The sequence below is a fragment of the Chenopodium quinoa genome, unplaced genomic scaffold, assembly GCF_001683475.1.
Source record: "Chenopodium quinoa cultivar QQ74 unplaced genomic scaffold, ASM168347v1, whole genome shotgun sequence".
Lineage (NCBI taxonomy): Eukaryota > Viridiplantae > Streptophyta > Magnoliopsida > Caryophyllales > Amaranthaceae > Chenopodium > Chenopodium quinoa.
The window spans coordinates 361,416-383,067 of NW_018744504.1; the positions used below are offsets into that span (position 1 = coordinate 361,416).

The 21,652-nt window shown below is 36.4% G+C and overlaps 2 protein-coding genes across 3 annotated transcripts; both read right to left on the reverse strand.

Moving 5' to 3' along the window:
* Positions 1-577: 577 nt before the first annotated feature.
* LOC110698293 (cyclin-dependent kinase C-2-like) lies at positions 578-5,823 on the reverse strand. Its single transcript, XM_021875698.1, has 13 exons — positions 5,669-5,823; positions 5,411-5,584; positions 4,531-4,612; positions 4,321-4,411; positions 4,205-4,234; positions 3,912-4,021; positions 3,719-3,791; positions 3,514-3,634; positions 3,265-3,382; positions 2,373-2,512; positions 2,216-2,273; positions 1,687-1,757; positions 578-1,604 (listed from the first exon to the last, which is right to left on the reverse strand). Exons 2-13 carry the CDS (start codon positions 5,518-5,520, stop codon positions 1,070-1,072), a joined length of 1,539 nt encoding a protein of 512 aa, XP_021731390.1. The 5' UTR covers positions 5,521-5,584; positions 5,669-5,823; the 3' UTR covers positions 578-1,069.
* Positions 5,824-13,945: 8,122 nt separating this feature from the next.
* Positions 13,946-18,711, reverse strand: LOC110698294 (protein FLX-like 4). 2 transcript variants are annotated; one of them, XM_021875700.1, is made up of 4 exons: positions 18,306-18,711; positions 15,734-16,233; positions 14,732-14,871; positions 13,946-14,450 (listed from the first exon to the last, which is right to left on the reverse strand). In XM_021875700.1, the coding sequence occupies exons 2-4, from the start codon at positions 16,192-16,194 to the stop codon at positions 14,227-14,229; spliced, it is 825 nt and encodes a 274-aa protein (XP_021731392.1). In that variant the 5' UTR covers positions 16,195-16,233; positions 18,306-18,711; the 3' UTR covers positions 13,946-14,226. The 2 variants fall into 2 exon arrangements, with proteins under 2 accessions (XP_021731392.1, XP_021731391.1); XM_021875699.1 differs by having other exon boundaries at positions 15,734-16,241; positions 18,306-18,710.
* Positions 18,712-21,652: the final 2,941 nt, after the last annotated feature.

Here is a 21,652-nt window from a genome sequence, read left to right on the forward strand (position 1 = left end):
CAGTTCAATAAATGTGAACATGCACGTAGACTAGATTTGTCAAAAAGGAATGGTTGAATTGGTTCGGCCGAATTCAAGCTTAGTACAATGAAGAGTTTTAGTTGAAGTCAAATGAGCTTGATTTATTACTCTATTTCACTTCGGTTCAACTCAAAGAACCGGCCAAAGTTAAAATTTGTAGTATATAAGTTTGCTAAATAATATTATCTTTTCTGAAATAAAAATAAGTTATGATTAAATTTTCATGACATGCCTTATATAAACATGAAAAAATGGACATATTATAAGTTTATGACGCAAAAACTATGAATAATATACTTCAAACAAATTGACATGTTTACATTTCTCATATTTAAGGAACATATCAATTTTTTAAAAGTACATTTGAAAGGGCATGTGGTTGATGTAATCAATTAAGGCCGTGTTCAACTTCAAGTACCAAATATAAACATGATTTGAGTTTAGTAAGAAATATTTAGATTGTCATTAGAATAATTTAATTTCAATGTTATTTAAACTCAACAAAAATAATTCAAGTTCAGTATGCATTAAAAATCAAGCACATGCTAATCAAAGATATCAATCAACCAACAAGGTAAGTTTATATATCAAAAAATAAATTATTGTATTCATACAACATGAACATTTGAACCATACATCAGCCCAACAAACTGGGCAAAAGGAAGGGGAAGGTAGCAACTTAGCTCAGCAGGCTATCTGATGCATTAGCACATAAAGAGCACACCTCCACCAACTTCTTATACTAAGCTCAATCATCATATCTGAAATGCAGCAAATATAGATACAACCACAAAACGTCCTAAATGTAATACACTGATAAATTCATCAACGAGAATCACCAACACACTAGTTGCAACTTGGATCCTCAACGTTTTCCATGGCCAGGAGAATCTTTGATTAAATTGAACCTAAACTCATTTTATTTGACATTTCCAGGTTCAAGGCCATGACCAGATCCCTTTGGACAAAATAAAAATTATATGGTGTGTAGTTTTTCAATGCTCAACCTACAGCATGATCCTTTCTACCTCATCTAGGATTCGTAATGTCATTGCTGCCAACCATATTGCTGCTGATTACGATTCATATTTGAGCCTCGGCCAGTACCTGAACCGCCATAAGGACCACCTTGCTGAAAATTTGGTGCACCTGCTCCATAGCCGCTTGCTCCACTACCACGTGGGCCACTTGAACCATAAGGTGGGCCACGCCCTTGCTGTGGGTAGGGGGCATTTCCATAGCCCCCTCCGCCACCACCTTGACTTGCACGATTAGGGTGATTATATCCACCATTAGGATTTCCACTCTGGGAATATCTGTTGGGGCCTCCAGCAGAGGGCCCTCTAGGTTTTCCATAGTGATGGCCAGGCCCTGCAGGAACTGACGATTGAGAACCATGCATGGGCTGGTTAGGTCCAGGCCGCATCTGACCATGTGATTGACCAGATTGCTGAATAGGTGGAAGACGAGTATGTGGTGGGGGATGCTGAAGTTTCTGACGTTTCGCTGCTTCTTCATGTTGTCTTTGCTGCTGGCGTTTCTTCTTTGTTTGGAATTCATGTGATGCTTCATATTTTGGCAAACTGATTTACAAGGAATTAAGTTTTTGCTGGTTAGCTTGAAAAAAATTGGTCTATTATATCCAAGACAGAGAAGTAAAAGAACCTCTTTGGATCACAAGGCAATGGATCAGCCCAGAAGTATTCAGCATCTAGTGCATCCTTTGCAGAAATTCTCTGAACCAATATGAAATAATTATAAGTCATAATATGCAAAAGAAAGACAAATCAGCTCATCTAAACAAAACAAAGACTAGAAACTATGGAAGCAAAGCAAATGACAAGCAACAAGATCCCTCTATCCCATAGAAAATTTCACACTTCCTATTTTAGAATGTCCCCAAAATAAGCATGCTAAGAACCTTTTTCTCTTTGCATCCCGTCACTTTCTCATACAACTACTTCACTGAATAACTTATCCACTTTTCATTTTTCGTTACACTCCATTTAACAACTTCTATTAATCTTTAACCATTTTCAAATGAGAGTTTAACATGGGACTTGGACAATGAAAAATACTAAATTTGATTAGCCAAATAATCAAATATTTGCTCCCTACTTCAGTTAATTTCTCCAACATTTTGCAAGAATCAAACAAGAAAGATTTTAAGCATAGGTAATTTGCCAATTTTTACCTGTGCTGGATCAAGTGTCAGCATCCTCTCCAACAACTCCAAAGCATGTCGATCAAAGCTGCCACAGGAAATTTTCAAAATAAAATTAGGGTGACTATCTACAAAACTGGAAATGGTTATTGTCTTTTCAAGGCAGGAAAAAGGAAAATCAACATACTGTCTAAAATACTCCCGCAGACGTCTCTTCATTGGCCTATTTGGCTTAAAGTTGGTATACCAAGGGAGTTTTGTAACCCCTGGCCAGTTGGCCTCATCTGGAGCTCCACAAAGCTCAAAAATCTTATTTATTTGCTCTGGCTACAATAGCGCAATACACAATAAGATCAAATCATGCATCACACAGGCCAGAGTAAGTAGTAGGGAAAACACAGCTCTTCATACTACTAAAGACAGGATTGCAGTTCAGAGCCAAGGGCATCACATAGTAACACCTAACACAACAAGAATCACTGCATAAGATACGACAAATGACACTAGGCTGATCAAACCCAAGACTCAATTGATGACGTCAATTCATGGCTTTAGAAGTTTAGCCTGACCAACCCAAGAAAGTAGACAACAGCCACTCCAAGATACTGGCAAACATGCTGACAGTTCTGCTAAAGTCCAATATCCACAAATGTGCTAAAGAAGCCACTGCTCTTCCAGATCTAAAATTTAATTACAGTTTAACCACCCAAAATCTAGATTTATTAGCTGTCTATGAAAGGTAATCTATTACCCAAAATTCTACCTTGGTAAACACTTATAATTGGGGTAAGTAGTGGTTTGGCCACTTACAATTGGCTAAGTGATTGTTTGAGCATCTACTCTAAAATCTAGCCATAGCACCTACAATCGGGATAGGTAGAGCTTCTATTTAGAGAGAAATCAGCATGTCAATTGTCAAATTCTTACTATTGCTTCGTTTGTCTCATTTGTCGAAGGATTATCGTCATTTTAAATAAATTTCCTTCCCTAGCGCCGCTGACGCATACATACAGGAAAATAAAAACTCTACAGAGAGAGGGAAACATGGCTTAAACCAGCCTCCTATTCCTCATTTATACCTCATCTTTGCCAGGAAATACTGGTTTTCCATGGAGCAGCTCTGCGAAGATACATCCAACTGACCACATGTCAACAGCAGGACCATACTTTGTGCTACCAAGCAGCAGTTCTGGAGGTCTGCCTCAATTAAAAAAGGATTAAATACTGACCAAGAATGAAAAGTTGATAAAGATCTATAAAGGGCTTTGAATAACATAATGGAGGATATCAATAAACCCATATTTTAATTCCTCAAATCAACCACACACCTGTACCACAATGTAATAACACGGTTGGTGAGATTCCCATTATGATCACTAGAAAAAGAGCGGGCAAGGCCAAAATCTGCAAGCTTTAGCATCCCCTCATTGTCAATGAGAAGATTTGAACCTGACATATACATATATCAGACAGGGTCCTAATACTCCTAAACTCAGCAAACAAACCAAACACCAAAATCAGAGATTATAAGACCTTTAATATCACGATGCAGTACTTGGTTAACGTGACAATAGTGAAGTCCCGTCAAAAGTTGTCTCATGTAACACTGCAACCACAAATATTACTCGTTCAGGTTTTTTTTTTTTTTTAAAAAAAAAAAGTGGAATCTGGTCAAAAGGAGATAAGAATTCAGTAGTTCAGTACACTTGTTACAGACTTACAGTACCTTGATCTGTGGAACGGAAAATCTCATCCCAGGACGATCAGCAAGACCAGTTAAATCATGATCCATATACTCAAAGACCATGTAGATTCCACCTTTATATTTATTACCATCTGCAGCAAGAATTCAAAGGCCACATAGTCTAAGCTAACTTGAAAAACAAATAACATGTATTAAAGGTTATATATATATATATATATATATATATATATATGTGTGTGTGTGTGTGTGTGTGTGTGTGTGTGTGTGTGTGCATAGAAACAATATAATATGCGAAGGATATCATAGTCTATTACCTGGCCTCCCTTGCTCATCCTTTTCCGGACCTGAAATAGAGCATGCATACCGTAAAAACAAAATTTTGGAAGAACATAATAGAGTTGTTAGCAGGCCAAAGGTCAGAGTAACTCACCAGGGGATGTTACAATCTCCTTTAGTTGTATCACATTTTCATGATGCAGCTTTTTCAAAATCTTTATTTCACGAATGGCAGTTATTGGAAACTGAAGCAGTAATCAAAATTAATTTTACATCTAGTAAATCAAGTTTTATACATTGTTTAGCTACCAAGTATATTAAATTTGGAAAGCAACACATAGAGCTTGCTGCCCTGAGCACATACCCCTTCTTTTTCATTGTCCATTCTTATTTTCTTCAAAGCAACAATTTCTCCAGTCTCAATTTCTTTAGCCATGAAAACTTGCCTGAGGTTAGTAACACAGAGAGAAAATATCATCAGATCACTATGACATTGTACGCATCATTTAAAGAAAGCCATAAAATATGTATCCTGTTATGTAAATAGAGATATTACTCGTGGTAAGGACCATATAAATGTAAGTTTTATCGGGGTAAAACACATTCAATACATTTCTATCATGCAAGCATGGAAAGATCAAGCAAAAGTTCATGATAAAAAACTAATTAATCAATGAGCAAGCAACAGAAATACAGCACAAACTAACAAAACCAATACAGAAACAACCCAATATACCAAAAATCTCAAAGTGAACGTTTGAATTTCACTCAATCAAGAAGTGCCCATTGTCAAAACACCCAAAACTGAATTACCCAACAACAAATTCATCTTTACATTGGCGAACCGTATTCCAACACCAGTCAGGCAGTCAATAATCTTTTTTCTTTTCATACAAAAAAAATCACTCCCAGTATAATTCACACCAACTCATCTAATCTCCTGTCCCCATCTCACCCCGCCCCGCCCCGCCCAGTGAAATAAGACAAACAAAACTAGATGAAAGCGTAAACATTGCATCAAAAGAGTAAATTCTCGAACAAAAACACACCAATCTTGTTCCATAATTACATCAAAATTAACAATCCCACACAATTCAAATTCGTAGAACACAATGCCCAATGAGGAAACTTCTTAATTATAGACCCAAAATTCAAAATTAAACAACTAAGAAAACCAATCAATTAACAAAAAAAATAACATCAATTTGAAAAAATTTCCAAAAAATAAAAAATTAGTAAAATACCCATAAGTTCCTTCACCAATTTGTTCCAATTTCTGGAAACAATCGACGCTTCTAGAACCCCAAGCGGGTGATTCATGGAGGTTGAGTTGGCCGGGAGCTGTCACCGCCATGGCAGTAATTGCGGAAGAAGAGAGGAGAGAAACTAGGGTTTCGTAATTGTAATTATAGAATTCTCTGCAATTAAAATTGTTTCAGAAAGAGTGTACAAAAAGATAGCTTCAACAAAAAATATTGAAATTCAACACCTTGTATAAATACCTTTTCCCTCTTTATTTTAGGAATTGGGTTGGAATTCATCCAAACACAAAGTACTGTAAGAAATTCTAAATCAATAGATTTTATGAAATGGTTTCCTTAAATAAAGTTTGTACTTCGTGCTCTATGAAAGAAAATAATTTGAACATCTAGTATCTTTACTTCTTTAGAAATAGTTTATGCAAGCTTAGACTTTTCCTATAAAAAAAAAATAATAATAATAAAAAAAATACTTGGAGTACATGTTGTCATGCTTTCTTCGTTTTTTTACTTAGTCTATTTGACTTTTATACTATTTAAGTATTTATATATACATACTCCAAATTGAGTTACCTAAGACTTAATAAATTCAATTGATTAATAGACAACATTAAAAGTATTCCGCATTAAATAATAAATAAATAAAAACAACGCAACACTTGAAGATTGTTATTTCAAGGCTAAAAAAATTCTTGTTTTACTTTGTTACACTTTGCAACATGAACTAAATTTCTTTAGCTGTGAGACTTGAGCGAAAAATGTTTGCAAAAGAAAAATATTGTTTCTTTTATAAAGTAAATTAGATAAATTCTTACTCCTTAGTCATGCTCGATTTTTAAATTAAACGGTAAATCGATTTTTTTTTTTTTGAAACAAAAATGATGATTGAAATTTAAATATAAGGAGTAGTGGTTTCCTGAAAAACATAGCCCAATTGTTAATCATATAATTAATGATTTTGCAAAAATCCAAAAGAAAAAATAATAATAAAGTAAAGTTTAGCAGGAAAAATTTCCTTAAAATAAACTAAAATTGGGCTTAACCTCGACCAATCCTAATCAAAGTTTTTTTTTTTTTTTTTTTTTTTTTTGAGGATATCCTAACCAAAGTAAGGGTGCCTTTTATTTACATATATAAGTAGAGGGCACCTAAACAGCTACACTAATTTTTTCAACTACAAAATAGACCCTACCCAAAAAAAACTACACACGCCTCCAAGGCTACAACGGATATGCAACATATACTTTTGTACGAAATACTCCATAGATTACCTACAAAAACCCTAATGAGGTTTTGTTAAGATATATTTAGGAAATATTTGGTCTAGATATTATTTAGATATTATTATTTCCATATCTCTAGAGTAGAGTTGCCATATTATCTTTGTTTTCCTTAGCTGTTAAACACGAGTTGGTGTAGGCTTAGGAAACTAGTTTTGTATTATTATAAATATTGGGCTCATGAAGCTAATAAGATCAAGCCAAAGTTTACAGTTTTACATGGTATCAGACGAAAGGTTTTCATACACTTCATAAACCATGGCTGGCGGTGATGATCAACCACCACCACCACCTCCAAAAATTGAACCAAATTCTCCATATTACCTTGGTTCTCAAGATCGACCGGGGGATTTCATCACTCCCACCCGCTTAACAACAGATAATTATGACTCTTGGGCTGCCGACATTCAAACGGCGTTAGAAGCTCGAAGGAAATTTGAGTTCTTGGATGGCACGATCACTACTCCATCCCCTCCTTGCACGAAGTTCGATTGGACGGCGATAAATGCAATGCTTGTTTCTTGGATTTCTAATACCATTGATCCTGATTTAAGAACAACCCTGACAAAATTTAGAGAAGCAAAATCCTTTTGGGATCATCTTAAGCAACGCTTTGCTCAAACAAACGGACCTCGCATTCAACAATTGCGTTCCTCGATTGCAAAGTGTGAGCAAACTAAGTTAATATCGGTCTCTGTGTATTATGGCAAATTACATACTTTGTGGCAGGAATTAGATAGACATGAGCCTTTGATTTCTTGTTCCTGTTGTGCTTCGTGTACAGCCGGAAAATTGCATGAAGAGCGACGAGCACAAGCCCGGTTACACGATTTATTAATGGGTTTATTCCCATATTATTACTCTGCCTTGCGTACACAAATTTTATCTCAGGATCCGCTTCCGAGTCTTGACAGAGCCTATCAATTGGTAACTCAAGAAGAGCGTGTTCGATCAACAAAACAGGAAGTCGAATCCACACCACCTGACCCCGTTGGGTTCGCTGTGCGTGCAGGCAATGATGTGGCAGCGGCGGCTCGTGGTAGAGGTAGGAACAATGATAAACCTGTATGTTCTAAGTGCCGCAGGACTGGCCATGAAACCTCGAGCTGTTGGGCAGACATTGTGTGTGGATATTGTAAGAAGAAAGGCCATCCTGAAACCCACTGCTATGAGCTTGTGGGAAGGCCAGATAATAAAAAGCAGGGGCAAGGTCGTGGACAGCCACGTGCTAATGCAGCCACCAGTGGCAGTCAGTCTTTACTTACCCCCGAACAGTGAAAGGCTATTGCGGGTGTTATGGGTAATGCTCAAATTCCGGAAAATAGATTGACCGGTAAGTTTGATGTTTCATCTTGGATAATTGATACCGGCGCAACTCATCATGTCACCGGAAATAGCTCTTGGCTAGTTGATACGAAAAATATTGAATGCCCTGTTGGGCTGCCGAATGGTGCAAAAGTAATTGCTACTTTGGTGGGATCCGTTTGTTTATCGGATAAAATTACTCTAACTAGAGTTCTTTATGTACCAAATTTGAGTTGCAATTTACTTTCTATTTCTCAACTTAATGATGATTCTAACACTATTGTACAATTTGATTCGCATGTTTGTGCTATATAGGACCAAGCGAAGGAGCTGATTGGAACAGGACTTAGGAGGGATGGACTATACTATTTTAGCAAACCGAAATTTGTGTCTACTATTGAAGCTACATCAAAGTTGGAGTTGTGGCATTGTCGTCTTGGACATCCTTCCGAAAAAGTAGTTAAGTTGATTCCTACAGTTAGTGGTAGTAAAGATCATCTAGACATAGGGTGTGAGGTGTGTATGCATGCTAAACATCCGAGAGATAAGTTTCCTTTAAGTGATAATAAAGCTTCTCGTATATTTGAGAAAGTACATTGTGATTTGTGGGGTCCATATCGACATACTTCGTCATGTGGAGCTCGTTATTTTTTTACTATTGTTGATGATTTTTCAAGAGCAGTTTGGATTTATTTGTTAGTTGATAAATTAGAAGTTTTTCAAATGTTTATGGCGTTTGTTGCAATGGTTGAGAGACAATTCTCTCAAACAATTAAAGTCGTTCAAAGTGATAATGGGACTGAGTTTAATTGTTTGCTTGACAATTTTCGGGCCACTGGAATTCTGTTTCAAACATCTTGTGTAGGAACTCCTCAACAAAATGGGCGTGTTGAGAGAAAACATAAACATATTTTGAATGTTAGTCGAGCTTTGAGGTTTCAAGCAAAATTGCCCATTTATTTTTGGGGTGAATGTGTTCTCACAGCCGCTCATTTGATCAATCGTACTCCAACTCCCCTTTTACAAAATAAAACTCCCTTTGAAATTCTCTTTGACAAATCACCCTCTTTTGATGCCATTCGAACCTTTGGGTGTTTATGCTTTGCTCATAATCAGAAATCAAAGGGAGACAAATTTGCTAGTCGCAGTAGAAAGTGTGTGTTCATGGGATATCCGTTTGGTAAAAAGGGGTGGAGGTTGTTTGATTTGACTACGAAAGAATTTTTTGTCTCAAGGGATGTCAAATTTATTGAAGAGGTTTTTCCTTTTGAGAGTCCTGAAGCTGTGAACATTTCACATAGTGAGTATGATGCTCAAGATATTCATGAGGATTTTTCTGAAATTATTTTCGAGGAGAAATTGGATGTTGGAGGTAATTTAGAAGAACAGGTCATCGAATTGGGCCCTAGTCATGAACCAGCGACAGGTCCACCATCATCAGCGCTCAATGGGCCTCCCAACCAGCAGCCCGAGTTGGAGTATGCTCAGGCCGCTGGAAACCCATCGGCTGCTGGGTCTTCCAATTCGCAGCCCAATGCTGCTTCTTCTTCAACCGCTGGAAGACTAGCGCCAATTGGGCCTATGCATATGCAGCCCACTTCAGAAACCTCTAATGAGGCCTACAATGCAACAAGCACCGGTGACAATGCTGAAGACATGGCCGGTTGTGATCAACAAATGGGTCGTGGATTTTGACAAAAGTTTCCAAATGTCAAGCATCGTGATTTTGTGACACATACGGTTTTTGCTAATAGTCCTCTTCCCCCCCCCCCACCCCCCGTTGTGATCGCTCCTTAGGTACTCCTTATCCTTTAGCACATTACATAAATTGTGACAATTATTCTAGCAATTATCAGAAATTTCTTGCAGCTGTTATCAAGGGTAACGACCCAAAATCTTTCAAGGAATCCATGAAACATGATGAGTGGCGACAATCTATGAAGGAAGAAATTCATGCTCTAGAAAATAATGGTACATGGACTTTGGAACATCTTCCTCCCGGGAAACGTGCTCTCGGCAGTCAATGGGTCTATAAGACCAAGTACTTATCCAATGGAGATATTGAGCGACTCAAATCAAGATTAGTGGTGTTCGGTAATCATCAACAAGCCGGTATTGACTATGAAGAAACTTTTGCTCCGGTTGCCAAAATGACTACAGTTCGTGCCTTTCTTGCAATAGCGGCTTGCAAAAATTGGGAGATACATCAAATGGATGTTCAGAATGCTTTTCTACATGGTGACCTGAAAGAAGAGGTTTACATGAAGCTTCCCCCCGGGTTCGAAAGCCCGGATCCTTCTTTGGTGTGTAGATTGCGCAAGTCTTTATATGGCTTGAAACAAGCCCCTAGGTGTTGGTATGCAAATTGTCGTCGGCTTTAAAACGGTATGGTTTTCTCCAAGCCTACTCTGATTATTCTTTATTCACATATACTAATGGCAAAACCCAAATAAATGTCTTAGTTTATGTGGATGATCTTATTATTTCTGGGAACGATTCCGCTGCACTAAAGGTTTTCAAGGCATATCTTAGTGATTGTTTTAAAATGAAAGATCTTGGACCTCTTAAATATTTTTTGGGCATTGAGGTGGCTCGTAGTACTTCCGGGTTGTTTCTGTGCCAAAGAAAGTATACTTTGGATATTATTTCTGAAACAGGTCTATTGGGAGCAAAGCCAAGTGGGTTTCCCATGGAACAAAATCATAGACTTGCTCATGCTAGTGGCGAATTGTTGCATAATCCCGAAGCATATCGTCGTCTTGTGGGACGACTCATATATCTTGCAGTTACTCGACCGGACCTTGCTTACTCCGTTCATATTCTATCCCAGTTCATGCAACAACCTCGCATCGAACATTGTGAAGCTGCTTTGAGGGTCGTGCGTTATCTAAAAGGAACTCCCGGACAAGGAATATTGTTGCATTCAGATAGTGAGCTCACCCTAGAGGGTTGGTGCGACTCGGATTGGGCGGCGTGTCCTCTCACACGACGCTCGTTGACCGGATGGTTAGTGTTTCTCGGAAAATCTCCGATTTCATGGAAAACTAAAAAACAGCCTACAGTTTCTTTTTCTTCTGCAGAGGCGGAATACAGGTCTATGTCTGGGGCCACTTGTGAATTAAAGTGGCTCAAAGGCTTATTGTTGAGTATGGGTATTCAACATCCAAAAGCAATCAAGTTGTTTTGTGATAGTCAGTCTGCGTTACATATCGCAAGGAACCCTGTTTTTCATGAGCGTACGAAACACATAGAGGTCGATTGTCATTTTGTTCGTGATGCGATCAATGAAGGCTTAATTTCACCATCCCATGTGTCTACTAAGGATCAATTGGCGGATATATTCACAAAAGCACTCGGGAAGACTCAGTTTGACTATCTTCTTTCCAAGTTGGGCATTTTCGACCCTCATGCTCCAAGTTGAGGGGGGGGGGTGTTAAGATATATTTAGGAAATATTTGGTCTAGATATTATTTAGATATTATTATTTCCATATCTCTAGAATAGAGTTGCCATATTATCTTTGTTTTCTTTAGCTATTAAACACGAGTTGGTGTAGGCTTAGGAAACTAGTTTTGTATTATTATAAATATTGGGCTCATGAAGCTAATAAGATCAAGCCAAAATTTACAGTTTTACAGGTTTAAATGCATCAACAAATTTTTCCAAACATATATTTCTTCTAAAGATTTCATCAACCTTCATCTCCGTCACTCCATCACCTCCAGCACCAACCGCTTTGTCATCTTTTTAGCTGCTGAAGGCGACAACAGCAACACAGATCGGCTGTATTAATTAGATTTGAGTTTAGTGCATTCACCCGAGCCCCAGGCTCATCATTGTCTCGAACTTCCTAAACCCATCAGCAGTGGCAAATCTGACATTCATGTTGTGGGTTGTTGCAATGGTTTAATCTGCCTTAGATCCTATCGTCGCTTTGATTATAACTGGTTGGATAAAAAAAACAATAATAGTAAGATCGCGTCAAAATTGATGATTTTTAATCCATGTACTGGTATGTTTAAGTCTAACATCTCATTGACATTCTCAGACTTGTGTTACCGTACAAATATGATTTGCACGAGTATTGGATTTGGTTATGACAGCGTATATGATGATTATAAGACTGTTGTTGTGGATTACTACAACGACGAAAACCAATGGTTTGATCTTGATTTTCATTACTCGTCCTTTAACTACTGGGACAATCTTGTCGTCCATAGAAAAACTTTGGTGTATAGCTTAAAGGCGGATTCTTGGAGATGTGTTGATGAATCGTCGGATACATTGATGAGACATCCAGATCATTATTACGGACTTTGTAACAATGGTGTTCTTATAAACAACCATTTAGTCCATCTGTTGTATCGCTATCCAACCAACAAAGAGACGCGTATTGGAGTCTTCAATCTTGAGACCGAAGAATGGGTTGACAATGATTTACCATTGCCTAATGTTAGTTTACCACTTCCTTACCTTGTTGACAACGATCTTGATTGTGCAAATTTTTATCTAGGGGTTTATGATGGGTGTTTGTGTTTTACCATTAATTTTAAGGGTAAACACGAAATTTGGAGGATGAAGGAATATGGAGTTCACGAATCATGGATGAAGTTTGTAAGTATCCCTTTACGTAGATGTTTTGTTGTTTTTCCTAATGATTGTGGTACAAGAGGAGAAATTTTGCTTAGGAAAAATTTGCTGTCTATAAATATATTATTCATGCCTTGTCATGAATTTGATAATCATACACTAAACATTAAAAGTAGTGTTTGGTATGACATTGAAGATAAAACAATGGAGAGGTTTTTGACATTCACTGGGGCTCCTCTTCGTCATAAGGTTCTAGCATTGACCGTCGGAAGTCTTGTTCCAGTGTATGGAGGATGTCAAGCTATCGCGATAGATGAAGGTTTACCACAAGTAAATAAAAATTCTGTTATGAATTGAATTAGTTTAAATTATGTTTTGTTATGTTAGTTTATTTGTTTAGCTTATAATGTTGTTTGATTGATTTGTTATCTTTCCACTTAATCATCATTTTCTTAAGGGTTTTACAATTATTGTGTATGTGGCGTTGTGTTTTGCTCGTTTCTAATGTGTGGTGTCGCCACTCTCACTAGCAACCATCACGGATGCTAGTATAGTAACACTGCTTTTTTTAAGCCTTTATTTGGGTGAAAGTGATCAAAATTTTCTCACTTTTACTGATTTATTATACTACCTCCGTTAAATATTATTTGCAACGATTGGACATTTTTTTCTCTCTACTTTATGTCAAATCATTGCAAATAATATGAGCAAGATGCTCCTACGTATACATAATAGTTCAGATCCTCCTAGACTCGGTAAGAATGATGGGCTGTGCCATGGTATCGAACCTGTAACTTCAGTAATTGCTATGGAGTAAAAGATTTGTAAGTTGCTGGAGCAATAGGAGTGAAACTGTGCAAGGGCTTAAGGGAGCTGCTCTTCAGAGCTGCCTCCGTCTCAAGCAATTGATGCTGGAAAGTTACTTCTGAATGCAGATGTATCTATTAGTCAGATTCCAGTTTCCAGATGTTTGCTCCCCTTAGATCTAATTGAAACATATAACATACTTTGCCTGCAATTACATCTCATCAATTCTGACTTCAATTAGTGCCAAAATTAGCTGGTTGGGTAAGGGACAGGGGACTATGATGACCGGGAGGAGTGATGGGGTATTGGAGTGTGGGTGTGGGTGCAGGTGTGGGTGAGGATGCGGGGTTGGGGCTGGGAGGGGTGAGAGATGGGAGGGGCGAGGATAAGAGTTCTCTAGATCAGAGGACCCTGAACTCTGTCATTGTCTTCGTATATGTCCCTGTCGCTACTTGTTAGTAGTACCTTCACAGGTGAAAATGGGAGATTCGTATATGCTTTATAGTGTACAGATAGCAAATGCTGCAATTTAGGGGAGTGAGAAATAGTGAAAGATATAGATATTTACACATACAAATTCAAACACTCAACCCCGGAAATTGTTAGCAAGATTTCTCTAACAGCATAAGCTCAACTGCTCATTAATTCAATCTACCGTTTCAAGAATGGTAGTGCTAAGGAGTAAACCTGACAATTTGTTTCTACAATTGTTAGCTAAGAACCCCACGTCCCTGGAACTACATACTGGGGTAATAAATGCAGCGAACACTAAACCTGGCCCAAACAATACATTCATGTGAAAACTACAGTTTCATAGCTTCAATCTCTATTGCCGGGCAAAGATTGGAACTTTGGATCATAAGCCACCCAATGCCTATGCGGATGGGAGATGGCGCCAACTGCAGGTGATGGTTCACCAGAATTGCTATGAGAAACCGTTCCTTCAATTGCTGCTCTTCTATATGGATCATAATACAGATCATTGCTCTGGTATAGAGAAGGGTATTGTGCATCTTGATTTGGGTGTGTGCTGTCATAGGGTTCTGGAATCACACACAAAGATGAGAGAACTGTCAGCAAATGCAAAAAATTCCCACCAAAGAACTAAAACGACATAATCTTTTTAACCCCAACGGAAACCTAAGGGTATTCTGTATATCTAGTAAGATTCATTGAGATAGGATATTCATTGTTTGTTTCCTTAATTTAAGAGATGTACATATATATATATATACATATAAGCCAAGAAAGACATTCCGAAAAAGCCGAAACAAAATTTCCACCAAAAATATAAAGTATACAATATAAAACCGAAAAGAATAACCTTGCACTCTCTTCTCCACATCCAGTATTTTGGCTCGCAGGGTTTCTACCTCCCTATCCATGCTGACCAGATTCTTCTCCTTCGTTTGCATATGTTCCACAAGGTCAAGATTCATGTGTTTTTCATGTTCAAAGGCCGAACTTCAAAAGAAACAAAGTCACTAGGTTTATAATCAAGTCCAAAGTCAAATGTGAATACAACAACAAGAGATGACATAAGAGTTTCAATGAAATTGAGGAGATAAATTCAAAGAGAAGATGATAATGAGATAATTGACGCACGGAGTACAACAACAAACAAATTCAGCCTCTATAACAACAAACAAATTCAGCCTCTATAACAACAAACATCAAGCTAAAAAGCCGACAACCCAAAAATAGTATGATTGAACTAAATGGTCCAAAGCTAAAATTAACTCCTTTTTTTTAAAAAAAAAAAACAAAGAAAAAATCAACTAGTACTTTCCTAATCGATCACTGTAGTATGCTATCATAAAAGTATCTTGGTTACTCTGCTCAAAGAGATCTAAAAGAACCTCGGGAGTTAAATAATTCAACTCACTTTCACTAGACTATGTCAAAGTAATGGCTATTTACCTTTTACTGCATGAAGTCCAATCCAGAATATTAGATCTAACCTAAAACTTTGCTAGTTAAAAAAAAAGTACAAAGAAGATGCAAAGAAAGAGTTATATGGAAAATATACTTCAGCAAAGCAGAACCATTGCCATATTCCAAAGTCCACAGACTGCAGAAGCAAGTCAAGCAACACTCCAAAAAATAAACAAACAAACAAATAAATGAATTAATATCCAACAGGGAAGCCAGATTATAAATGACATAGCTTGCACTTGTAAACTCGTAAATGTACAAAACTACAAACGCATGCACATGTTTTATACAACTTGCTGGCTTTATTGGTTTACTGCTTTGCCAATACTACGTGGTCTAGAAAATTACAAACTGATTTCAATTTTAGAACACAAGCACAGACAACACTAACCGTAGACGCTGGTGTTCCAGCTTCATACTGTCCAATTTAGAGAGCAATTCCGGAATCCTCTTAATGTCAGTATGCCACTTGTCAAGATCTTGACTTGCTTGCTTAATTTTCAATGTCAGCTCTTGTCTAGCCGCCACTAAGCTCTGTGCATCCTTGTGGGCCTGTTGCAGGTCCTTCTTCACACTCTCTCCAGCTTTAAGGCCTAACTCCATTCTTGCAATCTTCTCAAGCAAAACCCGAATTTGAATATCACTTTCCGTCTCAATACTTCTAATGTGAGCCCCAATTCTACGTATTTCTTCTTCAACCATGGCACGATCTTGTCTCATAGCTGCTATTGATGTTGCCAATCTCTTATTTTCCATTACAAGATGATCTATCTCATCAATCTGTGTGCCATTTCCAGGTGGTTGTCCATGCCGCATCATCCCAGGCATCGTGAGATGACCTCTTCCTGACATCTCCAAGTAATCTACTCAGGCTAAAACGAGTGCTTCTGCCTGGAGCGCTAGCACAAAAGGCACATATTCATCAACACATAAATAATATTATCAATCCTGTAGAGCGTTTTCTGTCGAAGCAAAACTCAGAAATGACATTTGACCAATGCACAGTTCTGTGTTCAAAAATAGAGTTTGTAAGTGGCCAAAATCCCAGGTATAGTGACCCTTTTTTTGTTTTTTAAATTAGAAAAAGATATTCAGAACATGCAGCTGAGAACAAGGCTAAAGCACATTTATGTATAACAGGTTTAAGTCCCATTTTATATCACATTGTTTCTCAAGTTCAAGGAAGATTCATAAAAACCTCCTACCTTAAATATTCTTGCAATCTTCTAAGTAAACTGATAAAGCAACTGCATGTACAATATAGGCCATGTACAGAACAATTGATAAGGAGAACCTCCGGCTCAAACAAGAATTTAAATCATACAACTTCGACAAACTTGGGATCATACGAAAAGAAGAAAGCCAAGAAACCAATTATTATTGATTCGTAGTTCTTTTATCTACATAAGAAAATATACAGAACAGGCAACCAATATGACATAACCTCAAACCATTATCAGAAATGCCTTTCAGACTTATGAATGAAAGGCCCTTCCATTACTCTCATCTCTCCAACTAATGATATCCAATCAGCTATTATCAAAGAAGTATAATGAGTATCAAATTCCATCAATGAATTTTTGAACTACAAAAATATAACCTGGATTTTAAAAAAATTCTGTAGTAAACAAACAGAATAATTCTGTTCAATCTTTGTGCTACTTGAAAAAAAAAATTGGCAATAACTGGAGAAGAAGAAAGCCGACACCCTAAACCTAGCACCTGACACTCATATCTCTCAAACACATTGGGGGGGGGGGGGGGGGACTATTTAAAGTATATATGTGTCACCGCAACAAAGGCCACTAAACCCTCGCATAACCCTTGAAAATCATCCTTACCTCACACACTCTCTAAGAGATAAAGCTTTCCAAAATCTAAATAGTCAGTTATTAATATTACCCTCCACAACTTCTCCAATCTTAGAAAATCTACTAATTATCAATCAAAATTATGTTTTCTGTTTGTTTGTTTGTTAATTTTCAATCAAAATTGAGGGTTGTATGTGAGTCCAAGGGATTTGTCTACCTTCCAAAAGGCTTTCATTGCCTTTTTCTTTTGAGAAACGTTTGCCATGTACAACGTGCAACAATATTGTACAAAGGAAGTACTACTTCCGCTCCATTTTATTCTTTAAGCTTTCACCATAAGTCCATTCCTTTTTGTTCTTTACACTTGTGACTTAATAATCTTTTACCTTCACAACCCACAACTAAAGAGCCTAGTTTTGCCACTTGCAACCCCAAAATTTCACTCTCTTTCTTCGTTTCTTAAATCTTGTGCAAATACTCCGTCGTAAGCATCAAGAGCATTAAGAAACGGGGGTAAAATTATCCCCAGATATCATTTACAAAAGCACGTACTTGTCTTATGTTTTCCTTACAACACAACTAAAACATTAAATTTCTAAGCTCGGGTCGATTCTCCATTGACATTTACACCCCCGGTGGCCGGTGCATCAGTCATCAATTTGTGGTAATCAGTAGCAACAGTTATAGACATTTTCCAAAAATTATCAATTTAATTAACATCATATAATGTGAAAAATCAAAACAATAAATACTTCATAAAACCACCATTTCACACTTTTTTATCACAATAACAAATCAAGAAAATGCCACAGCAATCAAACAATCCACATTTACAAATTATCATAAATATGAGCAAAAAGCCATCAAATTAAGTTAATTACTTCATTAATTAATTAACCATCCCATCATCTTAAACAAAATCCAGTTCAAACCCATCAACAAACAAACACAAGAATTGAATCACATAAATTATAATTCAAATTTAACATGCACTTAATTATCTCCGGTAATTCACCCAAACAATAAAATCAAAAGAGCGTTCAAAGATTCAAACTTTATATTAAAAAATGTAAATTATTGACAAATTTCAGTAGCCCTTAAAACAATCTAAAAATTCAGATTAAAAAAATTAGGAAAGAGAAGAACACTTACGAATAATTGGGTTAGATGTTTCTGTCGACGGAAGCCGGGAAGCCCTGCTCGAGTGCTCGGAGCCTCGAAAGCTTTAATCGGCCTCTTTTGAACGAGACCAATGCGAGACGTTTTTTTTTTTTTTTTATATATATATTTTTATTTTACGGGGTGATTGTTGGCTGTATTAAGCTACCAATTGACGCCTTGGCGGTTGATGTAGTGACGATTAGGGGTACATTTGGTAAGAATAATAATTGAAACTTGGGAGGGGATTGGAATATAACTACCAATCTCGAATTCGGATTAGCTCAAATGGTGAACCGGATATAACACCACAAATAATAGATAATTTTGAGCGGTGTAACTCGCGAATAGCTCAAATTCGACTGACTCTAGTTGGCTTGTGCTCGTTTGAATCAATGAAACTTGTAAAATGTCCAAAAAAAATTCACGGTACTTCCTCCGTGTTTTTATAAGTGTTACACTTACCAAATCCGGTCATGGTTTAATAAGTGTTACACTTCTTTTTTTGGCAAAAAACTACATTAAAATATTATATATCTCTCCTCTCATGGTCCCCCACCCAAACCCACTACTACTTTTTTTTTATTGTATATCTCCTCTAACATTCATAGATTTTCAATAAACTATTAACTTCACTATCTTTCTTTTACAATTTTTTAATATTTTAACTACCCCACTTACCTTTTATTTTATTTAAATCAATTAAGTTGTCTAAAACTATGTGCCGGTCAAACTATAACACTTAAAAAAACACGGAGGGAGTAATATTTTTCTTTTTTTTAATCTTCAAAAATAAAATTTTATGTTGAAATTTAATAAATTCAAAATAATACACTTAACTAGGAAAATTTTATATAAAGAGCAGAAAATATAATCAACAAATGTTTGAAATTCAAGAGGCCAAACCTTTAAACGAGCAACTCATGAATTCGTGATCTCGACTCGCTCGATTAGAACCCCTAGAAAGTAAGAGAATAAAAATATATATATAAGGAAAATTTGACATTTACTTAAGCGAAACCCTAAATTCGTTTTGGGTGGTTTTGGGGTAGTGGTTTAGGGTTAGGGAAGGCCGAAAAAGGGTAGGGGAAGGGGAGGGGGTCGATTTCGGTGGGGGAACGGGGATGGGGGCGGATTCTGGTGGGGGAAAGGGAAAGGGGTAGTTTTGGTTTGGGGGTGGGGGTCTAGGCAGCAAGAACGGGGAAAGGGAGGGGGTTCGTTGTCTGCGTAGGGTGGGGGAACGGAAAGGGGTTCGTTCGCGCTGGCGGGGGGGTGGCAGTTGAGGGGAGGATGGCATTGAGGTGGAGGGGTGGCGGATTGGAGGGGTGGCTGCAAGATAGTTGAACGGTGGCTAAATCTAACTAACGGAAATAGTAACGGCGTAAGTCATTTGGTAGTGAAGTAAATATTTTAAAGATTTGAGTAGTAGTAAAAAAAAAAAATTAAACATGTAGCAAATGTGACACACAGTTCTTTTACTGATAGCAAATGTCAATTTTTCCATAAAAAAAAATGTACTCCCTCTGTTTTACATACTTGCTCCATTTCTCCATGTACGGAATTTTAGGAGAAATTGGATAAAGTAATAATATATATAGGTAGTGGTGTAGGTGGAAGAATAAAATATTGTAAAAAGCAAAAGTAATTGAGAGAATTAGAGGAGAAAGAATATAAAATTAATAAAATATAATTTATGTTGGGCCCAGTAGGTGAGATCGATAAATGAATTAAATACTGTAAAATATTTCCAAATAAGGAAATTGAGCAAGTATTTAAAAACGGCCGAAAAAGAAAATGGAACAAGTATTTAAAAACGGAGGGAGTATGTGATATGTTGAGGTAGTCCTGCGCAACACATGTATTAAACCCTAATTCGTGCGATTCCTTTTTAGAATTACACTTCCTATTTTGAAAACCCCATACAATTTAATAATATATCTTAACCTACTAATAGTTCCACTCTCTTTTACTTTGTCATTTCTCAGTCCTTCAGTGGTCTCCACTAAAATCTTACGGAGTATATTATTAAATCTCATAAAACTTCGCATAATACTAACTCTAGCTTTTAAAAAATACGGAGGGAGTATGATTTGTTTAAGATAGTTGTCAGCATTCTTTATTCGAAAAAAGTGTATCAATGGAAAAAGTCAAAACCACGAGTGTACCAATGGGAATTCCCCCTTTTTATATAAAACTTTTATATTTTAAGAAATTATATTATGTACAATAATAATTATTATTGTTACACAAGATTTCAAATCAAACCATGGATAGATTTGTTTTTTTTCCCCAACTCCTCTACAAGTGTAACGAAAATTTAACGTTAAAATTGTATGCATGATCCATGGTTTTATACTCTCCACCATTTTTAAGCATTAATTAAAAACTAAATTATAGTTTTAATTATCCCTTAATTAAAAGATCTCAAAATCTTGTGTATATATGACTAAATGATTGATGAGTGAAAGTAGATATTACTTGAATCATTAGAGACAAGAAACATCCATAATTGGATCACTTCGACGTGTATAGTTATAATTTTTGTTTATGATGCTTAATAAATGTACATGATATCGTACTTTTTGTTATTTATCGCCTCAAAAGTTTATATGTAAATATTTGCCAAAAAAATTAAGGATGATCTAGAGATGACACTTGTCACTATGTCAGGTGTGTCTTTTAGTATATAATAATAATATATATAGTTTATCTCGACCAAGCTAAGTATCACATCATTGTAAAAAAAAATGTATCGCATCAAAAAATAATATTCTTCTTATTTGAATTTAATATTTTTTTGTTAGTAGTTGTCAAACATATTTTAATTTTATAACCATATTTAATACTTCGTTTTTCTTCAATAATACTCCAACATAAAACTCTAATGTAGAGGGTATATAAAAATTAATGTTTTAAATTAGTTAAAACAAAGTATTGTGCAAGGCAACAATAAGTGAGACGCTAAAATAATAATCAATAAATATAGCAAAATTAAAAACAATGGTTGGTACAAATCAATACGAAATGGACAATTGTACGACATTTTAGAACAGTTCAGATCAGTCGTTATCAACCATTTCGTAGTGGTTTTCACGTGATGCAACACCGTTTTCAACGGTCGCAACTCTAGCTTTTAAAATATACGAAGGGAGTATGATTTGTTTAACATAGTTGTCAAAATTCTTTATTCGAAAAAGTGTAATCATAATCTCATTGATTAATTTTGAAAGAATACCTATATTTATTTTTATTTTTTTTAAACAAATCAATTCATTAATAGAAAAATCATTCCACATCTACAATTTAAATCTAAATTAACAAATATATAAAGTTGAATCAAA

What these genes read in the sequence shown, in the direction of transcription:
- LOC110698293 (XM_021875698.1), bottom strand. Translation starts at nt 5,520, where the DNA reads ATGGCGGTGACAGCTCCCGGCCAACTCAACCTCCATGAATCACCCGCT. An exon ending in GTTATTACATTGTGGTACAG is followed by an intron (nt 3,383 to 3,513) that starts GTGTGTGGTTGA and finishes TAATTGAGGCAG; the next exon opens with ACCTCCAGAACTGCTGCTTG. An exon ending in TGACACTTGATCCAGCACAG is followed by an intron (nt 1,758 to 2,215) that starts GTAAAAATTGGC and finishes ATATTGGTTCAG; the next exon opens with AGAATTTCTGCAAAGGATGC.
- LOC110698294 (XM_021875700.1), bottom strand. Translation starts at nt 16,194, where the DNA reads ATGTCAGGAAGAGGTCATCTCACGATGCCTGGGATGATGCGGCATGGA. An exon ending in CTGGAACACCAGCGTCTACG is followed by an intron (nt 14,872 to 15,733) that starts GTTAGTGTTGTC and finishes TTTCTTTTGAAG; the next exon opens with TTCGGCCTTTGAACATGAAA. An exon ending in TGTGGAGAAGAGAGTGCAAG is followed by an intron (nt 14,451 to 14,731) that starts GTTATTCTTTTC and finishes GTGTGATTCCAG; the next exon opens with AACCCTATGACAGCACACAC.